The 22,078-nt window shown below is 35.1% G+C and overlaps 8 protein-coding genes across 15 annotated transcripts in view; 2 read left to right on the top strand and 6 right to left on the bottom strand.

Moving 5' to 3' along the window:
- Positions 1-64: 64 nt before the first annotated feature.
- Positions 65-2,484, top strand: LOC132197924 (pinin). 2 transcript variants are annotated; one of them, XM_059621535.1, is made up of 10 exons: positions 65-299; positions 398-481; positions 536-622; positions 785-857; positions 918-1,015; positions 1,082-1,157; positions 1,212-1,367; positions 1,427-1,565; positions 1,623-1,841; positions 1,929-2,484. In XM_059621535.1, the coding sequence occupies exons 1-10, from the start codon at positions 172-174 to the stop codon at positions 2,162-2,164; spliced, it is 1,296 nt and encodes a 431-aa protein (XP_059477518.1). In that variant the 5' UTR covers positions 65-171; the 3' UTR covers positions 2,165-2,484. The 2 variants fall into 2 exon arrangements, with proteins under 2 accessions (XP_059477518.1, XP_059477519.1); XM_059621536.1 differs by having other exon boundaries at positions 66-299; positions 539-622.
- LOC132197923 (uncharacterized) lies at positions 2,472-4,194 on the bottom strand. The gene is made up of 7 exons (XM_059621533.1): positions 4,110-4,194; positions 3,670-4,058; positions 3,146-3,580; positions 2,994-3,093; positions 2,841-2,942; positions 2,627-2,788; positions 2,472-2,568 (listed from the first exon to the last, which is right to left on the bottom strand). The coding sequence occupies exons 1-7, from the start codon at positions 4,182-4,184 to the stop codon at positions 2,512-2,514; spliced, it is 1,320 nt and encodes a 439-aa protein (XP_059477516.1). The 5' UTR covers positions 4,185-4,194; the 3' UTR covers positions 2,472-2,511.
- A 322-nt stretch (positions 4,195-4,516) lies between these two features.
- Positions 4,517-6,368, bottom strand: LOC132197577 (uncharacterized). 2 transcript variants are annotated; one of them, XR_009441875.1, is made up of 7 exons: positions 6,238-6,368; positions 5,803-6,191; positions 5,253-5,687; positions 5,102-5,201; positions 4,954-5,047; positions 4,735-4,896; positions 4,517-4,679 (listed from the first exon to the last, which is right to left on the bottom strand). XR_009441875.1 is itself a non-coding variant. In XM_059620930.1 (7 exons), the coding sequence occupies exons 1-7, from the start codon at positions 6,310-6,312 to the stop codon at positions 4,623-4,625; spliced, it is 1,320 nt and encodes a 439-aa protein (XP_059476913.1). In that variant the 5' UTR covers positions 6,313-6,368; the 3' UTR covers positions 4,517-4,622. The 2 variants fall into 2 exon arrangements, 1 of the variants encoding a protein (XP_059476913.1); XM_059620930.1 differs by having other exon boundaries at positions 4,954-5,055.
- Positions 6,369-6,679: 311 nt separating this feature from the next.
- Positions 6,680-8,612, bottom strand: LOC132197681 (uncharacterized). Of its 4 annotated transcripts, none has more exons than XM_059621129.1 (7): positions 8,373-8,612; positions 7,895-8,274; positions 7,403-7,840; positions 7,246-7,345; positions 7,089-7,190; positions 6,868-7,029; positions 6,680-6,805 (listed from the first exon to the last, which is right to left on the bottom strand). In XM_059621129.1, the coding sequence occupies exons 2-7, from the start codon at positions 8,272-8,274 to the stop codon at positions 6,746-6,748; spliced, it is 1,242 nt and encodes a 413-aa protein (XP_059477112.1). In that variant the 5' UTR covers positions 8,373-8,612; the 3' UTR covers positions 6,680-6,745. The 4 variants fall into 4 exon arrangements, 3 of the variants coding, with proteins under 3 accessions (XP_059477112.1, XP_059477113.1, XP_059477111.1); XM_059621130.1 differs by having other exon boundaries at positions 7,895-8,080; XR_009441891.1 differs by having other exon boundaries at positions 7,246-7,289; positions 7,387-7,840; positions 7,895-8,612.
- Positions 8,613-8,785: 173 nt separating this feature from the next.
- LOC132197401 (uncharacterized) lies at positions 8,786-10,688 on the bottom strand. The gene is made up of 7 exons (XM_059620675.1): positions 10,491-10,688; positions 10,050-10,438; positions 9,545-9,979; positions 9,390-9,489; positions 9,230-9,331; positions 9,013-9,174; positions 8,786-8,956 (listed from the first exon to the last, which is right to left on the bottom strand). Exons 2-7 carry the CDS (start codon positions 10,436-10,438, stop codon positions 8,903-8,905), a joined length of 1,242 nt encoding a protein of 413 aa, XP_059476658.1. The 5' UTR covers positions 10,491-10,688; the 3' UTR covers positions 8,786-8,902.
- Positions 10,689-10,721: 33 nt separating this feature from the next.
- On the bottom strand, positions 10,722-12,565 carry LOC132197400 (putative odorant receptor 92a). 2 transcript variants are annotated; one of them, XM_059620674.1, is made up of 7 exons: positions 12,429-12,565; positions 12,008-12,372; positions 11,550-11,945; positions 11,393-11,492; positions 11,240-11,341; positions 11,023-11,184; positions 10,722-10,964 (listed from the first exon to the last, which is right to left on the bottom strand). In XM_059620674.1, the coding sequence occupies exons 1-7, from the start codon at positions 12,480-12,482 to the stop codon at positions 10,914-10,916; spliced, it is 1,230 nt and encodes a 409-aa protein (XP_059476657.1). In that variant the 5' UTR covers positions 12,483-12,565; the 3' UTR covers positions 10,722-10,913. The 2 variants fall into 2 exon arrangements, with proteins under 2 accessions (XP_059476657.1, XP_059476656.1); XM_059620673.1 differs by having other exon boundaries at positions 11,393-11,945.
- A 386-nt stretch (positions 12,566-12,951) lies between these two features.
- On the bottom strand, positions 12,952-19,010 carry LOC132197550 (uncharacterized). 2 transcript variants are annotated; one of them, XM_059620897.1, is made up of 13 exons: positions 18,816-19,010; positions 16,689-16,809; positions 16,220-16,630; positions 16,063-16,162; positions 15,897-16,007; positions 15,677-15,838; positions 15,179-15,608; positions 14,489-14,880; positions 13,858-14,301; positions 13,703-13,802; positions 13,551-13,652; positions 13,336-13,497; positions 12,952-13,272 (listed from the first exon to the last, which is right to left on the bottom strand). In XM_059620897.1, exons 7-13 carry the CDS (start codon positions 15,227-15,229, stop codon positions 13,219-13,221), a joined length of 1,305 nt encoding a protein of 434 aa, XP_059476880.1. In that variant the 5' UTR covers positions 15,230-15,608; positions 15,677-15,838; positions 15,897-16,007; positions 16,063-16,162; positions 16,220-16,630; positions 16,689-16,809; positions 18,816-19,010; the 3' UTR covers positions 12,952-13,218. The 2 variants fall into 2 exon arrangements, with proteins under 2 accessions (XP_059476880.1, XP_059476879.1); XM_059620896.1 differs by lacking the exon at positions 18,816-19,010 and adding an exon at positions 17,122-17,270 and having other exon boundaries at positions 16,689-17,065.
- The window catches only part of LOC132197551 (SH2 domain-containing protein 5-like), a 25,339-nt gene continuing 22,164 nt past the window's right edge, over positions 18,904-22,078 (top strand). Inside the window, exons 1-2 of the mRNA XM_059620899.1 lie at positions 18,904-19,060; positions 21,802-21,923. Coding sequence (XP_059476882.1) covers positions 18,952-19,060; positions 21,802-21,923 — 231 coding nt within the window. The 5' untranslated portion in view covers positions 18,904-18,951. The remainder of the gene's footprint in view (positions 19,061-21,801; positions 21,924-22,078) is intronic.

Below are 22,078 nucleotides of genomic sequence, written 5' to 3'. Positions count from 1 at the left end.
TTTGGTGTAGTGGAAAATTTGGGCCAATCAGAAGGCGTGATTTCCGGCACGCGCTCTGATTGGCCGAGTGACAGAATCCATGATTGTATACACACGGGCGTGCATGAAGCCTAAAATCCTTTGTGTTTTTTCCTAAATTTGCATCTTTTCCTGGCTGACTTTGCGGCTGAAATGGAGATCGCCACGACTCTGGGCACCCTCCAAGCCGAGCTGGAGCAAGCGAACGCCAAGCTGAAGGGCGTGGACGAGACGATAAAGCGATTTATGGGTCGCGATCCCAACGAGCCTCTTCCAACGCAGTACGTTGACATGGATTTTCCTGCTTTTCCAGTCGTGTCGGCACAATGATGGCCGCGAGATTGATTTTTTAAAGATTAATTATTCAATGTTTCGACAGGCCCGCGACTGGGGGACCGAGACGAGTGGTTAGCCTTGGGGGTCGGCAGGAGGCACCCTTCAGGAATGTTCACCCGCCGGGAAGGTAATTTGTTGTCATTTCAAATAACATAGAATTTTGCTCTGATGAAAAACTTAGTAGATTTAGAAATGCTGGTGGAAATGATGCTGATGATGGACCACCAGCTAATAAAAGGCGGTCTGTGGGAGGCAGTGTCTTCAGCAGGTAAATTAAATACATACATAAACTCAATTTTCATATTCCATAACAACAAAGATAATTTCTAGAAACCACTATTCACACTGTGACAGGTTGAACCGTTTTTAAAATTTTTCTGCATAGGTTTTAAAGTTTTATCTTTTCTAACTCTTTATATTACATTGCCAGACTCTCTGGAGTGCCACTCCGGTCTAAGCGAAATGTTGACGTTGAAGAGGAGGAAGATGAGCGACCATCAAATGTAAACAACTTTACCATTGTTTTTTCGTTTCTGTTAATAAATGATTAATTTTATTTCCAGAGAGCTCTTCAGTCGAAGGTGATTCCTTCTAAAGAAATGCTCGTAACTCGTGAGGATGTTTTGACGGCTCAAAGCAAAGATGAAAAAAGCAAAGCAAGGTAGAACCTTCAGTTGGATTAATTTTCTTCATTGTGCTAATAATGAAATCCTTTCACACGAAACAGAAATAGAAGGATGTTTGGAGCATTGCTGGGCACATTGCAGAAGTTCCAAAAGGAGGAAACACTTCTGAAAGACAAGGTTAAAAAATTAAGTCATCATCTTTCTAAATCTACAAATTTGTTTATTTTCTAGGAGGAAAAGAAGGCCATTGTTGAGAAGAAATTGGAGGAGAATGCCCGTTTGGAGAAGGAACAGATGCGCAAAGATAAACAGGAATTGTTCGCAGATCGCAGGGCAAAGCAGATTGAGGTGAAGAAGATTGAACAGAAGGTCAACAGAATCAAATCGGTATGAAAATTTAGCCTCATGTTGAAAATGACTTCATCTCTATCAAATGGCATTAACAGCAAGAGGAGTGGGAGAAGCAAGAAAAGCATCTCATGAACTTTATTCGCACCAGTGCCAAACCTCCAATTTTTTATTGCCCTAAAGTGCACACACCTGAGACTTTGAAACTCCTTGAAGCCTCTAAGGAGTTTGTTGAAAGTGAGTTTGGCTTTACAATTCAAATTTTAACAAGTTATTAACTTTGTACCAATTTAGAGCGAATCGAGACAAAACGAGCTCAACTGCAAGAGGACTTGGAGTACTTTGAGCAGCACGGCAAGTGGAAGCCACCAGTGCGGCCGAAGAGAGAGGAGAGGAGGGAACAGCGCAGGATCGGCAGGAAGAGGTCAAGGAGCAGAAGCAGGGACAAGAAGAGTAAGGACCACAAGAAATCACAACTGGCAGTAGACAGACCCACTGCCAAGGAAATGGACAGTAAGTTTTCTGATAAAAAAAAACCCTGCAGTTTTTTTTATTCTCAAAGAAAATTACAAATTTTACCAAAAATCCAATTTTCTCCAGGTGATTTGGAGAGAGAAGCAGGGCCTGAATTGGACGATGACGCAGTCACAGGTAAGGAAGGGGACGAGGGTGAACGGGGTGGGGAGAGGTCGATGCATAAGTCGAGGGATGTCTATGAGCCGCCTCCACCTGGCACAGAGGTAAATGGGGATTTCGATGGTGGGCAGGGTGACGAGGAGGTCAAACCAGAGAATACCAGCATGCAAGTGGAGGAGTTTGAGCCGTTGTACGATTGAGCAAGGCGCCTAGTTGATCTAAGAACATAACACTCCTTAACATACCCCTAGACTAGCCATAATGCAACACAAATCCACTTTCCATTGCTGGCATGTCCAACCTGCCTCACTTTTTACTTTTGTCCGCTGTTGATGTTTGGCACCTTTTCCAATAGATTCTCGGTGTCGAAACGCCCGCTCTTAATTTGTGGTGTGAATAACTTTTAAGATTTAGAACGGCTCATTTGTAAGAAAATTGTGCACATAACTTTGCGAATAAGTTTATTGTTCTAGCTTAAACTGAACCAAAAGCAACACGTAAATAAATCTGCTTTTACAATCCAAAACGGTCGATTTTATTTCAACTCTCAGTTTTTGTTTAGCTGAATCAGCACTATGAAATAAGTAAACACAGCGCTTGCCATCTGAAATTTAATTTATATTAATCAAAGAAGAGTTTTTACTAATCAAAAAAATATCCACCGAAGCTAGAAATTCCAATGACATGGAAAAAAATGGTGTTCCTGGGAGACAGTTTCCATTTTTATCACTCGAAGCCATAACCATCAGCGCAATTTGTTTTTTGTTTTCACCAGTATCATCCATCCATGATCCTTTGTATGCCTCGGCGCTGAGATTATTAACCTAAAATATTTTCTTTTAATAATCTTATTTTAGAATTTGTATTAAAACTAACACTATCCTTGATTTTCTGTCCAAGGACGCAATAAATCACAATTTGCTGCATTGAAGAAATCGCATAAACCGTAAACGCAAATGCATTTGATTCAGTGTAGAGCTGAAATAAATAATTAAAGTACTGCTTAACCCATTATATTAAATTTTGTACGTTAAGTATGGTGAATGACATTATGCCAATTTGGAGTCCAGTTGAAATAACTGCATAAACTATCACTGGAGATGTCAAAGAATTTACTTCTTTCAGCAGCCTTTAAATAAAATTAGAAATCAAATGCAATTCAATTTATTGATTAGTATTACTCATTCAAGTTGTGGTGACACTTGTTCCACTCCTGGAGTTTTTCTTTACCAGCCCGTCCGTCCATCACTTTAGGCAACACTTTTGCCAGTTGCCGGTACTGATGAATTATAGTGCTGTACCACGTGTAGAAAAGGAAGTCAGAAATCATAACCCGCCCAATTGCAAAGAAACTAAAGTAATGGACGATTCCGGTCAAGATCCGCACCATGAGAACCGAAGGCCAGATGTAGAAAACTTGCCAAATGTACGCCCACGATTGAATAATCTCAACAGAGTAATCACTTTCACGAATCATCTGATCTGCATCGATTGCGGTATTATTTTGCAATAACTTGTCCAAAATCGTTGTCGTTTCCCAAAAAATAGATAGGTAGCCAGTTGTGAGACAAATGATGAATACGATCACTGCAGTCAAAGCCATAACAGTGATAACCCTAAATCAAAATTTTTAATTTAGTAAATTATTAAAAATACAGAAATTATTTTCAATGATACAAAACTGATCTCATTAAAATTTAATAACCTTGAAAGACGATTAACAAACGGTAACGGATCGGTTTCCAGGTTTTCGTGGTACAAAGTGAAGTGAACCTTAGCCGCAATCGTCTCGATTTTGCTTTTTCGCATGACCGTGTAAACTATTCTCAGCAAACACTCAAGGGAGCCCAGAAATCCTGCACCAATGAACATGGCGATACCAAAATTACTGAAGCTCCGTTTAAAAGCCATAAAAGATGAGGCAGTGCAGAAAAATGCGACAGCAAAAACTGCAAATGAATGGAAAGCAAAAATTATGTTCCAAAACGCGCCAAGGCTGCGGTCCATAGGAGGAACTTGAAGATGTTGTCCGAAAATGAAGTGCATGACGGATAGAAGTTGGTGCCCAAAACTTTGATGGTCATTCAGTGATTTCTATTAAGAAATATTAAGAGAAAAATTTATCGGAGAATAAATTTTAAAAACCTTTTGAGGTAAAAGCTCAATCTCAATGCTTTCCTTCGGTTTTTCAACATTTCCATTTCTGCTGCAGTTGAGCATCTTATTCTGATGAGCTTTTTGAACAGATTGCTAAAAATATTCGTCCTGTATTAGTCATTCATCCCTCCAAATTATCTCACCATCTGCTATCCCGCACCTATAAGCTTTATCATTCATCATTTTTTAATGGTGTCCTTGGGATATCTCCATTATTTCGCGTCACAAGAATAAAGCTCTCAACTCTGCCTCCCAGCCTGATCATTTTTTTTTTCTTATTCAGATGATCATAAAAAAATTTTAAATAATAAATTTTTATTTGATTTGAACTGAAAATCAATAATAAGATTTATCTGCCTTCTTTTACTATAATTATTTATTTTTGTTTCATTTTAATTAAACAATTATTTTAAGAAGTTGGTTCAATTGAAGAGGTCAGTAAACTTTATTCATTTGAATTTGCATCTGGCATCATTTAAAAACCCATAGATCTGCCATAGATCAATTTTTGTTAAGCTGAATCAGCACGATGAAATAAGTAAAGATTGCACTTGCCATCTGGAATAAAAACAATTTTAATTTAAAACAGTTCGTAGTGATTAAATCTCTATACCGAGGCTAAAAATTCCAATGACATAGAAAAGAATGGTGCTCCTGGGAGACAGCTTCTATTTTTTTCACTTGACGCCATAACCATCAGTGCAATGTGTTGATTATTTTCATCAGCATTGTCAATCCACGGTCCTTTGTACGCCTCTGCGTGCAAGCTATCAGCCTGAATGTTTAATATAATTAATTTTTGATTAAAACCTTAATCAAATAATATGCTTACGCTGTCCTTAAGTTTTTGTCCCAGGACGCAGTAAACAACCAATTTTTGCAAAGTCGAGATCGCGTAGACCAGGCTTATAAAGACGTTTGTTTCGCTGAAAAGCTTTATGAATTTTATGAGAACGTCACCATATTTTGAATTATTTTACCTTCAGCATGACGAAAGATAAGATGCAAATTTGCAGCCCGGTTGTGATAACGCCCAAAACTATCACTGGAGATGTTAGACAATTAATTTCTTTCAGTAGCCTATCAGAAATTTAAAATAGTTTTATTTTGTAAGATAGTTTTGCGTATTACTCATTCAAGCTTTGATGGCAGTTAATCCAATCCTGGAGTTTATCTTTGCCAGCTCGTTTTTCCATCACTTTCGGCAACTCTTTTGCCAATTGACGGTACTGATGAATGATAGTGCTATACCATGTGTAGAAAAGCAAGTCCGAAATCATAATCCGTCCAATTGCAAAGAAACTATAGAAATGGATAATGCCACACACAATTCGCATCAGAGTCACCGATCGCCAGACATAGAAAACTTGGCTTGTGTAAGTCCACGCCTCGTTGATTTCAACAGAAAAGTTGCTCTCCCGAATGAACTGATCTGCGTCGGCTCGGGGATTATCTTTCATTAGGCCATCCAAAATAGTTGCCAGTTTCAAAAACACTGTAATATAACCTGTTGCCAGGGTGATGGCGAAGACAACTACAATAACCGCAATGAAAATAGTTATAACCCTGGAAAATGAAAATGTCCTTATTTAAAAATGGAAAATATTTTTTAATACAAGCAGATTAAAACAATATAGTTAATTTTAAAAAGTTTTTTTAACTAAAAAAAACGAAAAACTACCTGGAAAGGCGTTTGACGAAGGGCAGGGGATCGGTCTCAAGATTTTGATGGTACAAATTGTGGTGAATTTTGGCCACAACCATTTCGATTTTGTTTTTTTGCATTAATGAGTAACCATGTCGCACCACACACTCAAGGGAGCCTATGAATCCTGCGGCTACAAAAATTGCGTTTCCAAAATTATTCAGATTTTTTCTCAGTGCAAAAAAGGCTGAAATGGTGCAGAAAATTCCAACGGCGTATATTGCTGAGGAGTGGAAAGTAAAAATAATATTCCAACATAAGCCAAGGTTCCGGTCAAGTGGTGGAACTCGAAGATGCTGTCCAAAAATTAAGTGCATGACCGATAGGAGTTTGTGCCCAAAACTTAGATGTTCTGTGCGCGACTCCTAATAGAAAAATTCAGTAAAAATTAGAGAATTAAACTGCGCAAACCTTTTGTGGCAGAAGCTCAATCTCGATGCTTTCCTTTGGTTTTTCAACATTTCGAACCCTGCTGCTGATGAACATCTTTTATTGTTAGTGTGATGCCACTTTCAAGCAGATTGGAGCTGATTGGGGCTAATGCGAATGTCTTGTGCCTTTTCTATTCATTATTCCCCTGTAAACAATTATTATCTCCGTCTGCTTTTTTCATTATCAATTAGCTTTTTTATTATTTTTCTTGCATCTCTGATTAATGGCTTTTGTTTAGTGGAAAAAACTGATAATAAAATTAATTTAATTTATATTCTTTAACATTAAAGGTTTTTTCTTTCTTTATAATAATATATGCACAGTTATTATTAAATTATTTACTCTCTTCTTACTTGGATTCACCCGACTTAAACTTTGTTTTTGTAAGTTGTAATTCATCTTGAAGAGCTTTAATTTTTTATTTAATTAATTAACATTATTCTTAACTGTACAATCATTTTAATTAATTGATTCTTCTTAAAAGACATCAATCAACTTTATTAAGTTGCATCAGAACAATAAAATAAGTCACGACTGCTCCAATGATCTGCAAAATTGTGGATTTAATTACAGTAATTTTTATACTGCTTTTAATTTATGGCAATATACCGTTGCTAGATAATGCAAAGACATGTGAAAAAAGGGTGTTCCAGGCAAGCTTTGGCTCAAGTTGTCACCCGCTGTGGTGCACACAATTAGGGCCGCGTGCCGACCAGAGCCATAAGTTTGTTTCCAAAGCTCCTTTTGAGCAATCGTATGTAGATTTTCCAGCTTCAAATGCATATATTTTCATTAAAAATTTAATTTATTTGAATTATTTTGATGCTTACATTGTTCTTGATTTGTTGGCCCAAAATGCAGTATATGAAAATTTGCTGCGCTGCTGTGATTCCGTAAACGAAAACAGAAACCACATTTGCGTCGTCATAAAGCTTGAAAGAAAATTCAATTTTTATTAGGAAACTTATTAAAAGTTTAAATAATTACCCTCAAAATCATGTAAAAGAAAATGCAAATTCGTAATCCTGCAGCTGCAACAGCAATGACAATCGCAGGTGCAGTTAGCGAATTTATCTCGTCAAGTAAACTTTAAATTAATTATTAGTTGAAATTCTTTAAAATAATTACATTTTATATTTTTTACTCGTTTATCGAGTGGTGATTTTCTATCCAATTTTGAAGTTTTGTTTCCTCTCCCGTGTCGTTTTCCAAAACTTGTGGCAGGTCTTGTGATGATCGACTCGATTGGAAGATGATGATTTTGTACCAAGTATAGAAAAGGGCGTCTGAAGCTAGAACCCTTCCAAACGACAAATAGAAAACGGAAAAAATTATAGCCCCGTAAATTCGAGCTGCGATGAATGAAGGCCAAATTGCATATAGCGGCGCAACGTAGGACCACGCGTTGGTTGCTTCTACTGATGCATTATTATTCGCGACAGCCTTCTCAATTTCACTGATTTCTGTCAAATTCCTAATGCTGTCGTAGAGTTTGTCCATTTGGCTTATTATGGTTAAGAAATCCACAAGCAAGGAAATTCCAAACGTCGTAAAAAGAAAAATCAGTAGGAAGGCCACAACCCTAGAATAAATAAAAAATTAAAAAGAACTAATTAATTCATTAATAAATTTTCACTTTGCCAAGCTCTTTGCAAATTCGCCAGTGTCAAGTTGGCTAGTGTAGAGGATGGAACGGAGCCGAGTAGAAATCGACTCAATTTTCTTTTTCTTCCACGCAGTGTAAACCAACCGCATAAAGCATTCGAAGAAACTCAGAAAGGTGACCGCAAGGTAAATAGCGTTCTTGAAGTTGCCTAGGTTCCTGAATAGTGCAAAAACACCAATAACGAAGAAGGCAAAAGTTGCGATGGTCAGGGAAGTGGAATACACTTTTAAAATGAACTTCCCCAATTTGGATCTCGGCTCAAAATCGGAGCAAATTTTCAAATGCTGTCCACAAATAATTAGCAAAACTTTCAGTAGTTGAAATCCAAAATATCGCTTTCGATTCTCCATCTGTTTTGAAATAGAATAAATATTGATAGGAAAAAATATATTCTGGAATTCATCCCAAATTAAATTAAAGAAAAATAAAAATTGCGTCTCTTTCTCACCTTTTCGTTTCTTTAATTCAATTTTAAAGACCAAGTAACTAAATTTTGTAAGCTTCTTTCTTGACTGTGTTTCAGTCAGAGCAATCAGAGGTGGCGTTTGGAGCAAAGCTCGTAAATAAAGGGTGTGATTTATTGACTCGTCATTCATATTATCATGAAACGTTATCAGAAATTTGGTTGGCACATTTAGAAAATCAATTCATTGCTTTTCTCGTCCGATCTTATCAAGAGATCACGAGTATTGAGTATCATGACCCATGACATTTTTTAACATAATATATAATTTATTTAATATTTGGTAGGCTAATTTTGGAATTTAAAATTAAACCCTCCTTTCAAAGTTTTTTTAATTGTAAATGCAACAGTGCAATTTTATTAAAAATTACAGTAAAATATTTGTTGCTTTTGTATTTCAATAAATTTCTCTCTCTTGTTTTAAAATTTTTGTTTTTGCCATTTATTTGGATGAGTTCATGTAATTATAGTTGCCCCAATTTTGAACTCAATTAACATTTTCTTAAAACTAAATTTTAATTAATAATTTGGATCAGCACAACAAAGTAAGTAAAAACGACGCTGGCCATCTGAAAATATATTTAATCATTATTTTGCCAAATTTATGTATTTATTTATGCATTACCGATGCGAAAAAATGCAGAGACATTGAGAAGAATGGCGCTCCTGGTAATTTATGTCCGGCTTTTTCACTCACCGCCATACAAATCATTAAAGCCGCTTTCTTCTTCTCATGCTCATGGCCTGTCCATGGGCACCGGTAACCTTTTTTGTGGATCATTGCAATCTACAAAAATCATTCATTTTTGTATGAATATTAAAAAAATCAATTTATTAAAAACATTGTTCCGAATCTTTTGTCCGAGGACGCAATAAACCAAAACTTGCTGCATCGACGTTACTCCAAAGGCTATAAATGGCACGATGCTCAACTCTTCATGCAGCTTGAAATTAATAATAATTGATCTAAAACTTTCAAATAATATTTAAATGTTAAATTACCTTGAAGATAACAAAAGAACACATGCTTATTTTTATTCCAGTAAAAACTACGGCCACAAGGACAACAGGCGCGGCAAATGAATTTATCTCATTTAACAATCTAATTTAAGAAATTAATTATTTAAAAATTTGTTTTTAAGTCAAAAGATTATTACTCATTTAGCAGACTGTGGTAACGAATCCAATATTGAACCTTTTTTAAGTCCTCGCCAGCTGCCATAACTTGAGGAAGGGAGTCTGCCAGTTGCTGGTACTGGTTCACAATTGTGGAGTACCAAGAATAGATGAGCACGTCGGAAACAACAAGTCTCCCAATTGCCAAGTAGCATAATACATAAATAAATATCGATGTGACTTTTATATAACTTCTCAGGGCCGCGTCAGGAATATTGAAATATTTATTGTTTGACCAAACTGATTTCCACGTCTCATAATAAACTTGTGTGATGAAGTTTTTGTCACCAGTGTAGGTCGCATTTTCCCTCAGCATTTCCATAACTTTGTCAAAATTCTCTAGAGAAGTAATAAAAGTGGAAACCAAGGCTACCGCAAATGTGGTGAAAAATGTCAACACCAAAACCTGGATGACTCTAAAAAGTCAAATGATTATCGTGAAAAAGTAGAATTTTATGTAAAATAAATATATTTTAAGGTGTATACCTTGACAACTTTTGGGTGAATTTAGTTGTATCAGTTTCTAAAAGATTGTGGTGGTGCAGCATAACGTGGATTTTTGAAGAAATAGCTTCAATTTTGGCCTTTCTTACGGTGGTGTAGACGATTCTCAGAAAGCAATGGAGAGTCCCAAAAAATCCCGATGCAAAGAATATGACCTGCTCAAAGTTTTGTCTCTGATGATACCAGTAGTATCCTACGCTAGTAGTGAAGTAGGTGGAGCAGATCAGAATAAAAAATGAGTAAATTTTAAAAGCAAGTTTGCTGTATTTGCCGAATTTTCTGTCCATTGGTGGAATTTTTAGGTGTTGTCCGCAAAATACATGCAGAATTGAGAGCAATTTTAGCCCCGAGTTACTGATGCTTGACTTCATCTAAAAAATTATAATTTAAAGCGAATTTCAATTATCAAATTTCAATTCTCACCCTCAAATTCAAGTAACTTTGGCGAAAATAAGATTGTGTCAGCAGCCAAACGGGTCACGAATTGGCAATCAATTACTTGGAAAAATGCACTCCGCCAAACTTGTTTGTAATCATCGATGATAGGGTTTATCTTTGACGAAGGAAAAATTATTTTCTATAGCTTGCCATCTGTCAACGACGGGGTACTCAATTTTTTTTCTTCCAATATTATCCACGCTAGGTCATTGAAAAAGGAAAAAATGAACTTCTTTACTTACTCAATAAAACGAATAAATATTTATTTTTATATTAATGAATGAAACGAGAATTATAAAACACAATAATAGCAAACTTTATTTAATTATAATAATTTTTTAAATTTGAATTAAAAGTGATGCAATTAAAATAAATAAATAGATTATCCAGTCTTATTCTTAATACGCACTAGCCAAGTTGGATCAGAACGATGAAGTAAGTGAAGATAGCGCCAACAGCCTAATATAAATTTATTTAAATTATTTATGTTTAAAATGCATGTTGAATGAAAACAAACCGTGGCGAAAAATTCCATGGACATGGAAAAGAATGGGGAACCGGGAAGACTGCTTTTTAATTTGTCACTTGCCACAGCGTAAATCACTAAAACCGCGTTTTGCTCAACCGGGCTGCTCTCGAGCCAGGGACTGTTGTAAATTTGATGTTGTAAAGCCATTATCTAGAATTTTTTGCTAAATCATTTTTTAAGATTTTTTAATTTTTATTTAACTTACCTTTGTTTTTATTTTTTGTCCTAGAACGCAATAAATGAAAATTTGTTGGAAAGACGAAGCAGCGAATGCCACATATGGAACAAAATCCATCACACCCCAACGCTATTAATTTTGGTTTTATTTTAATTTTTTTTAGCCGTATAATATTTATACCTTAGCAACTGTGAATGCCGTAATTGAAATTTGAAGTCCGGTAAACACCACCGTCACCACTACAATGGGCGCTGTTAGTCTGTTGATTTCCGTTGTTAACCTTAAAATTAAGAATTCCCTTTTTAATTTTTTTTCTCTAGAGTGCTTTAATTTATACTCGGTTATTTTTGAGTGATGTTTGATCCAGTCACTGAGGCTCTTTTCAGTGGATAAGGCCCTTGTGAAATTTTTAGTCAATTGCTGGTACATCTTGGCTATTATTAAATACCAAGAGCAGAACAGAATATTTGAAACAACAAGTCGGCAGATTGACAAAAACGAAAGTGAATACATAAATGTCATAAAAATTTCAGATTGGAGGTTTGATGGGCGAAAATTAAAGAATTCGCAAAAATCGATGAATGCTCGGAATATTTTAAACGACACCGCTGTATCAACATCACGTCCGTCATAAGCAAGTTCTGCTTCAATTCTGGCAAAGAGGGTTATCAAATTGCAAATCAAGGCGACGGAGAAAAATGAGAGCAGTATAACCAGAAACGCCGAGATGATCCTTTGAAAAAAAATATTTTTTACTTAAAAACCTTTTTTTGTTTTTATTTTTTAAATGTGTACTTTGAGAGTCTTTTGGTAAACGATTTTGTATCACAGCTTTCCAGTTCATCCAATCCAAATTGAATCTTTGTGGCAATTTGCTCGATTTTATTTTTCCTCAAAGTGGTGTAAACACTTCTTATGAGGCATTCGAGCACTCCCATGAAGCCAGCTGCTATGAAGATTGCGTGTTGGAAATTACCGAGGTGCTCTACGAGAGCGGCAGCTGCGACTGAAACGAAGAAAAATAGACTGAGGAGGACCAGTGCCGAATGGACGGTGTGCACGCATTTCCAGAAAGGCGTCAATTTGATCGTCGCAGGTGGAATTCGCAGATGCTGACCGCATACGAAGAGCACAATTGAGAGAAGCCAGTAACCGAAATTCTGAAAACACGCAAATTATAGAGGAAATTTTGTGTGTAAATTATATTTTCACTTACTCTTTCTCTCTTCGACACGGTGCTACTTGTGTTTATGTAAATATGCTCTTCCATGATCACGGCTGTGTAGATTTTGCTAACAAATGGTATTTTGGTGGCAAAAGAAGAGCAAATACGCGGCTATATATCAATGAAGCTTTTATCAAGATATAGATTAATGCAAATATCATGTATATTAATTATTTTTACCTCAGATTTCAAGATAGCAAGATTATTGTTTATTTCAATCTGGTTACTTTAAAAATATTATTTTACTTTTAAATTGATTGAAAATAGGTACAATTTTGATTAGTATTATGAATGCTGAAATTTTTATATTAAATCAAAATTAAATTTGTAATTTTAATTTTTAAGAGGACTTAAATTAGGCCAAAATATTAACCTTTAATTTTACCATTAAAATTCATTATCTCAATTGAACTTTAAGTATTATTTTATTGATAAATTTAATAATTACATTTTTTATTTTTGTTTTTAATTATTGTGTATTTATTTTACACAATTAGATTGTATTAATATTTAGTCTGGTTTTATTGATATTTGCAACAATTTATATCCAGCTTTTAGATGCTTCATCCACATTCCAGCGCAATTTGCATTCAATATTAAAAATAAAAGATTTATTAACGCCATATATTGGTTATTGGTACTTAAAATGTTTTTTCTTTTCATTCTATCTTACTACAAGAAACTTAAACTTTATAACATTTTTCATAATTCAATATTTTTGAGGACTAGATTCGCTGTTTAAAATATTTTTCTCTGAGTGATGTTTTTCTTCTTCAAATTTTCATTCTTGAAATTGGAAAAGAACTATAAAGTATGTGAAGACCACGCTCAACATCTGAAAACAATTTATTCTCACTTGAGCATAGAAAATATCAAAATCAATTGAATTAAAAATTACTGAAGCCATGAATTCCAGCGACATGGAGAAGAACGGTGCACCAGGGAGGCTTTGCCCAATTTTGTCACTTGCCGCCGTGCAAATCATTAAGGTTGCATGTTGTATAGTCGCGTCATTTTTTATCCAAGACGATTTGTACGCTTTTGAGTGCAAAAGTGTTACCTAGAAATGTCTATTAAATATTAAACTGGAGTTTTAATTTATTTTAACATTACGTTGCTTTTAATATTTTGGCCAAGAATGCTGTAGACAAAAACTTGCTGAATCGATGAAATACCATAAACTATAAACAGAAAAACGCTGGTTGCATCTACCAACTTTAAAAGTTCATAAATTTCATTTTTTTAATTAAAAAAAAAATCCCCACCTTAAAGAACACAAAGTACATTATGCAAAATCTGCAACCAGTGAGTATAACTGCAACCACAATGGCGAAAGAAGTCAGTGAATTTATTTCTTTGAGGAGCCTGAAAATTTTAATTTCCATGCAAGATAAATTTTTTTTCCATTCTTTGGCCATACTGATTCAGGGCGTGATGGTGCTGCACCCACTTGTGTAACTTTTTCTTGTCGTTTGTGCACTCCAAGGCGCTTGGTAGTGAATCAACCAAGTCGCGGTACAAATTGTTGACGGTCATGTACCAAGAGTAGAAGAGGATGTCGGAGACGACGACCCTCCCGAGGGCCAAAAAGGAGGTGGCGTAGACGAAGGCTGCGTACGCTTTTACCAAAGTGACGTAGGGCCAGATTTTGAAAAGGCCATTCACGTAGTACCAGGCTTCTAGAATTTCAATCGACACTTCGCTTTTGGTGAGGTAATTGTCAGCATCTTCCGCCTCCTGGTGAGTACCGTTTTTCATAAACCTGTCTATCAAATCTGTGATCTGACCAAAAACAGTCATGTAACTGCTGGCGATTGACAATGCAAAGGCGGAGAATAAAGCGATGAGAAATATTGAGATGAGCCTGTAAATTTTTTTCCAAGACAATTAAGAATTAAAATTCTGTAAAATAAATTAATATAAACAAAAGAATAGAATTAGATTTAATAGCGTGGTTCTAAATTCGTTTTCAAATCATTGATTTTTGTCGCTTAATTTCAGGGTTCCACGATATTTTTATTTTTAATTCAATTAATTAGATAAAAAATTACCTGGAGAGCCTCTTTGCAAATTCTTTGGAGTTTTTTTCATTTAGCTCCTGCTCGTGCAAAGCTCTGTGCACTTTGGCTGCTATCGATTCAATTTTTCTTTTCCTAATTGTCGTGTACATTATGCGCAACAAGCACTCAATCATTCCCAGGAAGCCAGTGGCGATATAAACGGAGTGACCGAAATTGTCAAGATGTTTTGAAAGGGCAATTCCGCCGCTCAGAGTGCAGTAAACCGTGGCCAGGGTGATGGTGACGGAATGAATGGCCATCAGCACCGACCAAGTTGTGCTGAATTTGTATATCAAGGGTGGTAACTTTAAGTGCTGTCCACACAAGATGTGAAAAGAGTACAACAAGAAGTGGCCCAAGTTCCTCTCAGAAGAACGTGTGGTCTGAGAAAATTACAAAAATTAAGCTTTGATTATGATATTTGGATGTTTCATTTTAATTTTGGAAATCCACCAGATGACTTTTAATAATTGTTGTAAATTTGTTAAACCAAGTGAGATTCAACAGAAAAGTTAAGTTGATGTAAGTTGATGGATTCTTTCCTTAGTATAAATTGATGATGCATTTAATTTTGCATTATTTCGAAATTAAGCGCTATTTTATAATAAAGTTTAAAATAATTCACTTGATAATCAATCTCTGGCGACATTTACAAATTTGTTTATTTGGAAATTAAAAAACCTTTTGTTGCACAATTTCGGCGCTCTCTTCTTCTATTTGTCCGAGTGCCATGGTTCTGGGTTACTCTTTTGTTGCTATCCAGAATGAGTTTCATCCATTTATCAGTTTGTCAAGTTATAATATGCGAACATTGTTGAAGCGATATTTTATCTTTTATTATCAACTTTTTATCATTTAGGGGTTGACATCTGCCGTTGGCTCTAGATTGGTTAATTGATCATATATAATTGATAGGGTTTAAAAATTAAAAATAAAGGCAGTTCTGCTCCTTTCAAATCTTTGATTTTTTTAATTAAAGGAGACCTCGTAAACTATTTAAATTTATTTTTTCATTGGAGTAAGATGCGTTGATTGATGTTTCCCAATCCAAATATCCTTTTCAATTTAACTGGAATAGCACCATAAAATACGTTAACACCGCTCCTACCATCTAAAATTATTTACATACAATTATACTGTTTTATTAAGTACTAATTAAGATTAATTTTTATCTCTCACCGAAGCAAAAAAACTAAGAGACATTTGAAAGAAGGGAGCTCCTGGAAGATTATACCCAATTTTATCACTTGCAGAATTGCAGATCATCAGAACCGCGTGCCGTTTTGAGTAATCAATTTCCAGCCAGCGCACTTTGTAAGCTGCCAAGTGCAATTTCACCACCTGTTGCGACGCAGATGTGTATTTTTTTATTTTTTAACAAAAGAACTCGTTAGCTTACTCTTGTGTGGATTTGCTGACCAAGAACGCAGTAGATGAAAATCTGTTGAAGTGCTGACATTCCGAACAGCATAAACGAGATAAGATTCAGAATATGCGTTTCCTCGTGATGCTGGAAATTTGATTTTAATTAATTTTCAATTTAATTTTTTTTTATCTTCAAGTACTTTGAATGCCATTAAAGATATGATGCAAATTTGGGTGCCAGCGAAAAGGACTGCGCATGTAATTGCCGGTGCCGTTACGGAATTGATTTCTTGTAGGAGCCTGTGATTTTTTTAATTGAAAGCGATTAAAAGTTTAAAAAGTACTGGAAAAATTTACTTGATTAGCAAATGGTGGTGCGAAATCCAAGAACGGAGCTTTTCATCTTCTTCCAGTGCTGAAGGCAAATCCTTTGCCAGAAATTGGTAGCGGTCGATTATCACTTTGTACCACGAGTAAAAAAGCACATTAGAGGAAATCATTTGTGCAGCGGCAATGAATCCAATTGTTAAAATTGACGCGACATATATTTTGACAACGGTGATGGAGGGCCAAATTTTGTAAACGGCTCTAGTGTAAACCCAGGCTTCAAATATTTCAGTCGGTCTGGAATTCAGTTCTTGATCCACTTCTGAAAAATTTGCGCCTTTTTCTAATTCGTCGGTGACTTGTTTGAAAACAGTGAAGTAACTTGTAAATATAGATAATCCATTTGTGGTGACCAGGAGCAGCATCATGGCGGCCATACCACTGCGGTCATAAAACCACAAATTTGTATAATAATATTTAAGAATTGAAATTTCATTACCCAGACAGCCAGTGAGCTGATTTGTGTTTGTTGGTCTGCCGAAAAACAACTTGCACTCTGGCACCGATCGACCGCAGCTTACTTTTTCGCAATTCAACGTAGACTATTCTGATTATAAACTCTGAAAATGCAACAAAACTAGTTGCAAAGTAAATGAAGCGTTCAAAATTGTCAATGTTCTCGATCATAATCCAGGCGCTGATCAAGGTGCAATATAGGGTAACAATGAAAACAATCGCCAAGAATATACAAGAAATTACTCTCCAGGCTTTGCTCAAATCAGCTCTTTTTGGTTTCACGTCTATGAACTGAGCCAAAATCGCCAGTAATTTCGACAACAGGCATAATCCATAGTTTTTTGGTTGAATTAATTTTGTCTGTAAAATTTCAAATTTGGTTTTAAACTTATTTGTTATACTTGAATGTACACTACCTTTTCTTGGAAAAATGACAGACCCTCATCCTTATCGTTCATCACCATTTTGAATGACTAAAAGCTTTTTTTTTTTTTTACTCTGATAGATAATAGGGATAGAGATTAGCAGGAGGGTGGAAGGGGTGTACAAACATTTGCACCCCTTCCTGCCCCTTCCTTAGTTCAACTTTTGTTCATTTCAATAACAAACTGATAAATAACCAAAGCTTTCTCAATCTAATTGAAAAATCATATATAATGAAATTTTAAATTACATGATTCATTTACTTAGGAAATTTTAAAATTAAAAAATTAACGCATGTCATGCAGCAATTTTACTTGCATTAAATCATCCGTTTTTTTTCCAAAAAAAAGTTGATTACTTTCCAACAATGGATCAATATTTTTTTCGAAAAAAATTATGGGTTTCCTGTATTTATTTAACATCAGAGCAAAGCTCATTCACGAGATGTAAGAGAAAAAAATCTTTAAAACTCATTCCTTGCTTTTAGAGGAGTCGCTTTAGTTTTTTACATTTTCGTGATCGTTCAGTTTTAAGTTTAAGTAAAGAAAAACCACGGAGTGAAATCAGCAGCGCACACGACTCGCAGCTTGGCGCACTCTTTCATTACGAGTGTATCCTTTATACGATTACAATGCACTGGGAAACTTATTCACGTGTTTATTTATTTTCATATATAATACCGTCGTTCTCTCATGCTTGCTGCATTTGTATAAAGACGAAACGCTCTTTAGTTTCAAAGAACAAACTGGACTCTCTCGTGGCATGTGTGTGGGCAATAAATAAAATCTGATGATTTATCGACGCGCTTTGCACCGTTCAAAGAAGGATTTCTTACCTCAGCACACTCCGCGCTTCAATTGCAGCAAGCAAAAGCAAGCGAGGTCATTCTGCTCGTATACACGCTCGTCTCTCTCATTCTCAAGTGGTTCTTTTTCTGGGTTAAAAACATCATTATGTAAAGTACCGGGCTTTGTTGCATGCCAAAAATAGAAAATTTTGGGAGTTATAAAGCTACAAGTTTTTTTTAACATAAATATTTTTAGCTAACATTTAATATTAACAGAGAAGCATCTTTTAAATTGTTATTTAATTTAATTAATATAATTTTTAATATTTATTGTATATAGTTTGATTATGGTTGATTATTATGGATTATTATTTAAAATAAATTATAATTAAAAAACAAAATTTAAAAAATTTATAAATATTACAAATTTTTTTATTTTAATTATTGTGATAAAATGTGCCCAATATTCGTTTTGTTGATTCTCCTTAAAATTTAAATTTATGTGATTCATGCTTAATAACTTTTGTTAAAGAGATTTAATTATATTAATACAATAGTAAGAAATATTATATTTTAAATTCAATAAATACATAATATTTTATTTAGAAAATTATTTATATTTTTTTAGTAATTATTTCCGTTTCCATCGGATGACTTATTTTTCGCGACGTTCCGGTGCAGGAGCTCAAAGAAAAATAACGCTCCTGCTTGATGGAAAACAAAAGTCGCGACGAAGGAGTTGCCCCGCCGAGATCACATACACAGCACTTGAGACAAAAGGGGCAGCTGCTGTCGAACGAATAAATATATATTATCTCGGTGGCCGATTGTTTTTGCACTTTCATTAGCGACGAAAGTGTTTGCTGGAGGTAGAGCGAGTGCATGACTGTGTCTAATTACCGGTCTGAGCAGCTCCTCTGTGCTCTCGTCGCCTGCCCTCCCCGCGAGAGAGTCTGAAAAGACTCTCGGCGGTGCCACGTGTGGTTGGTTGCTTGCAAATCAGCAGTCGAGTCTGGTGCGCCGCCGAGTCGAGAGCATGCTGCGGCCCGACCTGCGGGCCCCCGACCGCCCCGCCAACAACCACATGCAGGAGGGACCCCGCGGCCCGCCCGACCCCACACCTGCCGCCGAGGCACCAGACACTGGTGAGCAAAAAGTCGCGTTTTCAATGGCGAGCGAAAAATGTGCGAAAGTGGAAAGGGTACTGTTGTTTTTAGACATTAGAGTTCAATGACCTCATGAATTTGGCGCCAAAATTTTCACAGGATTTTTGATATATTTTTTTTTTTTAAATTCAGCTTGCAATGGAACTTTTTAATTAAGAAAATAATCATAATGCCAAAAAAAATCATATTTATTGACAATAATATTGTTTTATATTTTAATTTATTTATTTCTAATTTTTTTCTAAGAAATCTGCGATTGTTCATAATTATTTATTTTACTTATAATTTTTATATTGCAGTTATAGCTTTCAAATGAATTATAGATTATAGGTTCTCCAAATTATTCAAAAATATTCAAAATTCAGTAATCATCTTATTCTAAATGAAGGCACTTTTACTTTCAGACTTTTTCATCTTCTAATAACATTAAAAGAAATAAATATAAATTAAATTTTTTATGAATATTCAAACTTTCAATTTCCCACCACTAATTTTTATATTGAATATTTACCTGCCATTAAACATTAAGATATTAATATAAAGATAATTTTATTTAAGCAGATTAATATAAAATTTTATCTACCTAGCGTCATTAGTACGCAAGATATATAATTAAAATTTAAAAATAATTAATTTTTGTTATTAAAATATTTTTTATAGATAATTTTCTTCCCATACCGGATCTATTACTTAAATTAATGTGAATTACAGTCACACAACCTAAACAAAGAAATAATTGAAATAAAGGGTTTTTAATATACATTTACCTCCACATGACGTCCCATCTTTTTAAAACCATCAAATCCGATATTGATGAACATATTTCAAGATCAGTTTGGGAAGAGTATAATTTATTCAGATCAATTTTACTGAATTCAAATAATTATTTTGCAACAGGCCCTTGTAGCCCATATTTCAAACTGCTTCTGTCTTAAGATTGATATTAAGTGGATTGAGTTGATGCTTTGTCCTAAAATTAGCAAAAGATAAAAAGACCAACTGCTTGTATAATATAATGGTAATAAATTCTCAAAACTTTTTTCAAAATTTCTTGCCTTTTTATAAATAATAGTTAGTGTTAATTAAAATAATAAATTCCATTATTGCGGGTAATTTTTTTCATAAATTTAATGAGTCCAACTTTTTATCTAAACGATATTATTTCACTCCTGATTTATGTGGAAATCACATTAACTATTGTGCTAATCACACATTCCCTCTTATGGTAATCGTCCATTTCTTGACGGTATAAACATCGAATCTTAATGCAAGTGTCAACCGTTGGGATCGATCTTCGGCTGTGAGCAAATAAACGAGTCTCTTTCCTTGCCTGATATAAAACTAAAACATTTATTTGGTCATGCAAGTAAACAGAGTGACATGTAATCCCACTTTAAAAATATACCATCAGCCTGCTTGGCTTGTTTCGTAATCCTTTCGCGCAAAATTAGTATCCTCCTTGGATTTCGTATTCTTTTTACTCTTGCACTGCATCAAGGATTAAGTGAGAGGCTCTCTTGTCCAAAAGATCACTCGCGGGCAAGACCAACTTGCTTCTGCTCTTCGCGTCTGGCGGGCGGACGGGCGCGTGTGTGTATGTTATTTATTTTTTATAAACCACTTAGGACCGCGTTCGTCAAACATGGAAACATGCAAAATTGTAATGTGTCTGCTCGTTAGGAAGAAAGACCCGCAACAGCACACGCCGAGCCTGTTTAAAGCGCGACGTGCTCCAGAGAGTATGTTCTCGGAAAAAGCAAACCCTCTTGCTTTTTTTCCACCACGAAAAAAAATGCACAAAAGCAGTTGAAAGAGAATATTTTAGGGGGGAAATTATGCTTGGCCTTCCAGCATGCTAATTCCTCCAGCTGTTTTGTCCTGCATGGTTTATCTCGTTTTCAGGTTGAAAGTGAATTTTTAAAATCGAGGTGTGAGCAGACTTTCCTAATTAATATTAAAATTTATATGATTTATCACTTTTTAGTAAACCTAGTGTACCTCTCTATTTTTTATTGATTTTTGCTTCTATCATTCACTTATTGCTCACCATTAATATATAATCTGCACCGACAAGGAGACAAATGCGTAAGAAAGTTCTAAAATTAATAATAATTTTTCAATTATTCTCAATTCTGCTGGGAACTTTTTTTATTAAGTTCCGTCGTGCTTTAACTTCTTGCAATAACCTTGACGTAAGTTGAAGAAACAAAGGGAGGAAGCACGAAAAAAAGCTTTAAAGAATTTTGCATCGTTTTTTAGACTCATACAAATTTGCAAATCGTACTAGCTTATTTTTATTAAATAATACATTTTGATAAATCTTTGTTTCTCTTCTCACATTTGAAGTAATTAAAATTTAAATGTAGTACAAAAAATATCCAAGTTTTTTTACATAAAAAGTTTTATACTTTATAAAAAATTGTAAAAAAAATTTAAAAAATGTTAATACTCAAATCAAAAACTAATTTTACTGCAATTTTTTTTATTTTTAATAAAACATTACAATTAGATTTATATTAATTTTTTTTGCTTGTAATTTTGCATAAATAAATTCTCTTGTTGCTGGTCCATTGCTAGAATTAAAACATTGATCAAGTTTGAAAGTGGTGTTCAATATTTGCTGGTGCTCGCGATAATATTCGAACCGATGTGAATTGCGATTTTACTCCCCTGCATATTACATAGCGGATAGCACTGACTAATTGCAATCCACTCTGCAGATACCGGCGGCGAGGAGGACGTGAGTCTGCCCGACGGGGCCTGTTTCAAGAGGGTCCCGAACCAACCCGGCCAGGAGGACCCCGCACCGACGTCTGCCCGCATTGTGGCCAGAGCGGCCGAGGTAAATTTCCAGCACCGAGTGAAAGCATTATTGCCCGTCTCGCAGCACTTGCGGGGTTTCACTTCCTCCTGCACGGCCAGACAGGTTTTTGCACCGCCGAAAAATACATACATGTGTGCATTACGTACGCTTAATCAACAAGAAAATGCGTAAGC

This window comes from Neocloeon triangulifer, unplaced genomic scaffold (assembly GCF_031216515.1).
Source record: "Neocloeon triangulifer isolate White Clay Creek 2 clone unplaced genomic scaffold, ASM3121651v1 ptg000012l, whole genome shotgun sequence".
Classification (NCBI taxonomy): Eukaryota; Metazoa; Arthropoda; class Insecta; order Ephemeroptera; family Baetidae; genus Neocloeon; species Neocloeon triangulifer.
This window is presented reverse-complemented; position numbering and strand designations above follow the sequence as displayed.